This window comes from Austrofundulus limnaeus, unplaced genomic scaffold (genome assembly GCF_001266775.1).
Source record: "Austrofundulus limnaeus strain Quisiro unplaced genomic scaffold, Austrofundulus_limnaeus-1.0 Scaffold848, whole genome shotgun sequence".
NCBI lineage: Eukaryota > Metazoa > Chordata > Actinopteri > Cyprinodontiformes > Rivulidae > Austrofundulus > Austrofundulus limnaeus.
Window position 1 is genome coordinate 142,026 of NW_013953250.1, and position 3,908 is coordinate 145,933.

At 37.7% G+C, this 3,908-nt stretch overlaps 1 protein-coding gene across 1 annotated transcript in view; it reads right to left on the reverse strand.

Moving 5' to 3' along the window:
- The window catches only part of rab24 (RAB24, member RAS oncogene family), a 13,481-nt gene that overhangs the window by 6,488 nt on the left and 3,085 nt on the right, over positions 1-3,908 (reverse strand). Inside the window, exons 2-4 of the mRNA XM_014029069.1 lie at positions 3,505-3,649; positions 3,304-3,372; positions 1,560-1,638 (exon numbers count right to left, since the gene is read on the reverse strand). Of these exons, the coding sequence (XP_013884523.1) occupies positions 1,560-1,638; positions 3,304-3,372; positions 3,505-3,621 (265 nt within the window). The 5' untranslated portion in view covers positions 3,622-3,649. The remainder of the gene's footprint in view (positions 1-1,559; positions 1,639-3,303; positions 3,373-3,504; positions 3,650-3,908) is intronic.

A 3,908-nucleotide genomic window follows, 5' to 3' on the forward strand; every position in this document is an offset into this window, starting at 1 on the left:
TGAAATATCGCGATATTTCAGTGTATCGATATTTTCTTACACCCCCTAATACCAAACATGTCCAGCTGACAGATCTTAAGTTGAAAGAAATAAAAACCTTTTAGTTAAAATGTTTTCTCAGGTGACTGTAAGGTCAGCAGGTGTTTTTATGTGTAGATTAAACCTGATGTTTCCATGGTTTCTCCTGCAGACTGCTGTATGGAGTGTCCAGTGTGCAAAGAGGACTTCGCAGTGGGAGAACCAGTCAGACAGCTACCCTGTAACCACTTCTTTCATTCAGACTGTATAGTACCGTGGCTGGAAATGGTGAGTCACAGCTGATGGCAAAACACTGCAGAGCCTGGAGGATTAGTTGGACTGCACAAAAATTACTTCACTTAATCACGTCACATTTATTTCCTTTATGCTTCAGATTGTAACGTGTTTTAATTCAAAATCATACAGAAAGTGTGGATTTTACTACTTTTATCACTAAATCAGATGTTGCTTTAAAGTGCCTGTGACATGCAGCTCACTCAAATACAAAAAGTCAAAGAAAATATCTTTATATTTAAGAAACTTGACATAATATATATGATTTTACCCATTTTGTCACATAAATTCTGGGTGCGAGGCTGCTAGCGAGCTATATCCACCCTGAAGGTTAATCTTGGACAATATCTGATGATCGACTCTTTTAAATGAAACCAGAGAGCGTTGACAGAGAGGAGAAGGTAGAAATGACTCAGCCTGGAACTGAAAATATGGATGTAGGACAACAGAGCTGCTTCATGGAAGAACAACCTCAGATTAGCATGTTAGCTTTAGCATTAGCCCCGATGCTATATTGCCTTATATGTATTAGCTCAGCTTCAGAAACATTGCAGAATCAAAAATGACACCAAGTTTCTGAGGCTGGACTGAACAGGTGGACCTAAGACACCAATAAACTCTTCAATCTGAGTAACCTTATTTTCCGGCGCAATAGTCAGAGTTTCGGTTTTATCAGCGTTAAGTTGTAGACGATTGTTGCTTAACCACTGTTTGATGCTAGCTAAATAATTTGTTAGGGACTCTAATTTATGAAACTCACTTTCTTTAAATGAGCAATAAAGTTGGATATCATCAGCATAGAGCTGAAATTGCACATTTCTGAATTTCTGGATTACCTGTCCAAGGGGGAGAATATAAAGAATAAACAGAACGGGTCCCAAAACAGAACCCTGGGGTACACCACAAGTCAGGCTGGTGGTATCGGACATGATGCCGTTTACAGAAACATTAAAACTTCGGTCAGACAGGTAAGATGTCTGAGCAGTTCTGAATTCACATTCTTCCTCTGGGTGTAACCGAAAGCTGAGATAATTTATCTTCATCTGATGTCTGTTACAGAAAAACAAACAAAAAAACTACCAGGAACTGCACGACAAAATATGTGATGTCCGAAAGACACCAAACTTTTTACAGCCTGCACTCAATAAAACTGATTCACTACAGATCCAACCAGAAAAACATCAGCAGACGTCTGTCTCCTGCTGGAGCTTTCAAACTGTTCACATGTAAAAACAGCCGAAGGTTACCGTAGCAGACGATGGCAGCTCGAGCTCCTCTGTAGTAGATTCGGCTCATGGCTTCGTACCGCTCGGATCCAGCTGTATCCTGAACAAGAGACAGAGCAGATCGTAAAAATAAAATAAAATCAGGTGTCTGCTACTACTTTTGGTTTTTAGCTACCTTTCTGCTATTCTTATCTTTTAGCTAGCCAACTAAAAGTACCTTCAGACTAACCTTTTGCTACTTTTAGTCTTATCTCCAGCATTTTACCATTTTTTACTTTTATTTTCTAGCTACTTTTTTCTACTTTAGGTTTAAGTTATCCTTTTGTTACTAATAGCTAGCCCTATTTTTAGCTAGCTTTTGTTCCATTTTTAGCTTTACAATAACCTTTTACTACTTTTAATTGTTAAACCAGCCTTTTGTTATTTCTAGCTAACCTTTTTTCCACTTTTAACTAGCCTACGATACTTTTAGCTTCTAGCTACCTTTTTTTTCCTAATTTTAGACTTTCAATAACTTTCTACTGTTAGTTTTTAACATAGCCTTTTCCTACTTTTAGCTAACCATTTTTACTTTAGGTTTTAGTTATCTTTTTCCTATTAATAGCTAGCTTTAGCTACTTTTAGCTAAGTGTTTTCAAAAATTTAACTTTTAAATAACCTTTTGCTACTTTGTTTTAACCCTAGCCTTTCGTTACTTTTTGCTAACCTTTTTCTACTGTAGGTTTTAGCTAGCTTTTTTAAAACTAATAGCTAGCTTTACCTATGTTTAGCTAGCTTTTTTTTCTAATTTTAGCTCTTGTTTAACCTTTTGCTACTTTTAGCTAACCTTTTTTGTACATTTAGCTTCTTACCTACCCTTAAGTTTTACCTAACTTTTTGCTACAAATAACTAATCTTTTGCAACTTTTAGCTTCTAGTTAGTATTTTACTACCTTTAGCTTTTAACTAGTGTTTTGCCATCTCTAACTTTAAGGGTGTCTTTTGTGACTCTCTGATTCTACCGTTTTGTTTCTTATAGTTAGTTTCAGGAGTCGACTGATACATTAGCCGGATGATATTTTTGGCCGATTTTTGCGTTTTTTCTTTGTAACGGTATCGGCCGATACGTTCAGCCRATCCATTCTTTGGGTCACTCGAGCGCATGTTGCCGGCCCCTCCCTGGTAGAGAGCAGCTGGTAATGTTGTGAGACAACAAAAAGATAAAATAGATATCTTAATATAGATAGATATAATAGATATCATTATCTGTAAAACGATAATGATTTTTAGCGATCTTTTAACAGACTGGTTAGGGATGTTTTGACCAAGCCGTATTGTTACACATCCTTTCACATGTATGACGTTCAAATTTCGTGCATCTAGCACTTTCCTTTCTCAAGTTATGACTAAAATTAATCTTAAAAAACGTAGCTTCTTGCCCGACTCGATCAAGCTACTCCCCGCACCGTCAATCCGACCAATCGCGTGTCGGGCCATCTCCGCCCACATCGAAACCTCCTCCAATCACGAGCAGGGATGTCTCCGCCCACAGGACAAAACCTAAGCAGAGACCCCTTCCTCATTTTGGGTGAGTTTCTGCTGTATTTTGGACACTGCTGTTTTCTGCACCTGTTATTACCTGGTTTATTTATTTAGTTACTTATTCACTTTCAAGGCAACGTTTTAATCTTTATGTTTAATTTGAATTGAAAAAATAAAATAAAATAAAATACCTGAGAATTAATGACACAAGTCTAAAAAGGTTGGCACCACTGCTCTAACTCACCCAGATTCCCAGAGTTATCACTTTCTCTCCCACCTGGATCGGTTTGGCAACAAAAGCTGCGCCGATTGTCTTTTGGGAGAAAATAAAACAAGTTGAATTTATCAGTATAAAAAGACAGGTTAAACCACATCAGCCAACATAAAAATAGCTAAAAGTCGAGAATCTGATGTATAAATATAAAGCAGATGAGCTGAAACTCACATTCTGGTAGGGGCCGACCAGAAACCGATGGTGGACGTATCGCTCCACCAGGCTCGTCTTCCCCACGCTCTCCTTCCCCAGCATCACCACTTTGGCGTCCACTCGCATGGCGCTCATGGTGGAAGAACTGGACTGGGACTGAGCGCTGCAGGGCCGGAAACAATTTGTACACATTTAGAGTTAGTTTAAAGCTTTAATCCATTACAGCTCTAATCTTTACTTCCTGTTATCTCTGCTGACAGAGTTCATCAGACAGCAAAACTGAAAAAAATAAAATTTTAAAAATCATGTTTTATTGATTTACTCTTACTATATACTTGAACTCTTTCACCTATTTAAATATTTTGATATTTAAACATCCAGCTCATTCAGGAATTGTGGTTTAATGTTCGTAACGTTTATAC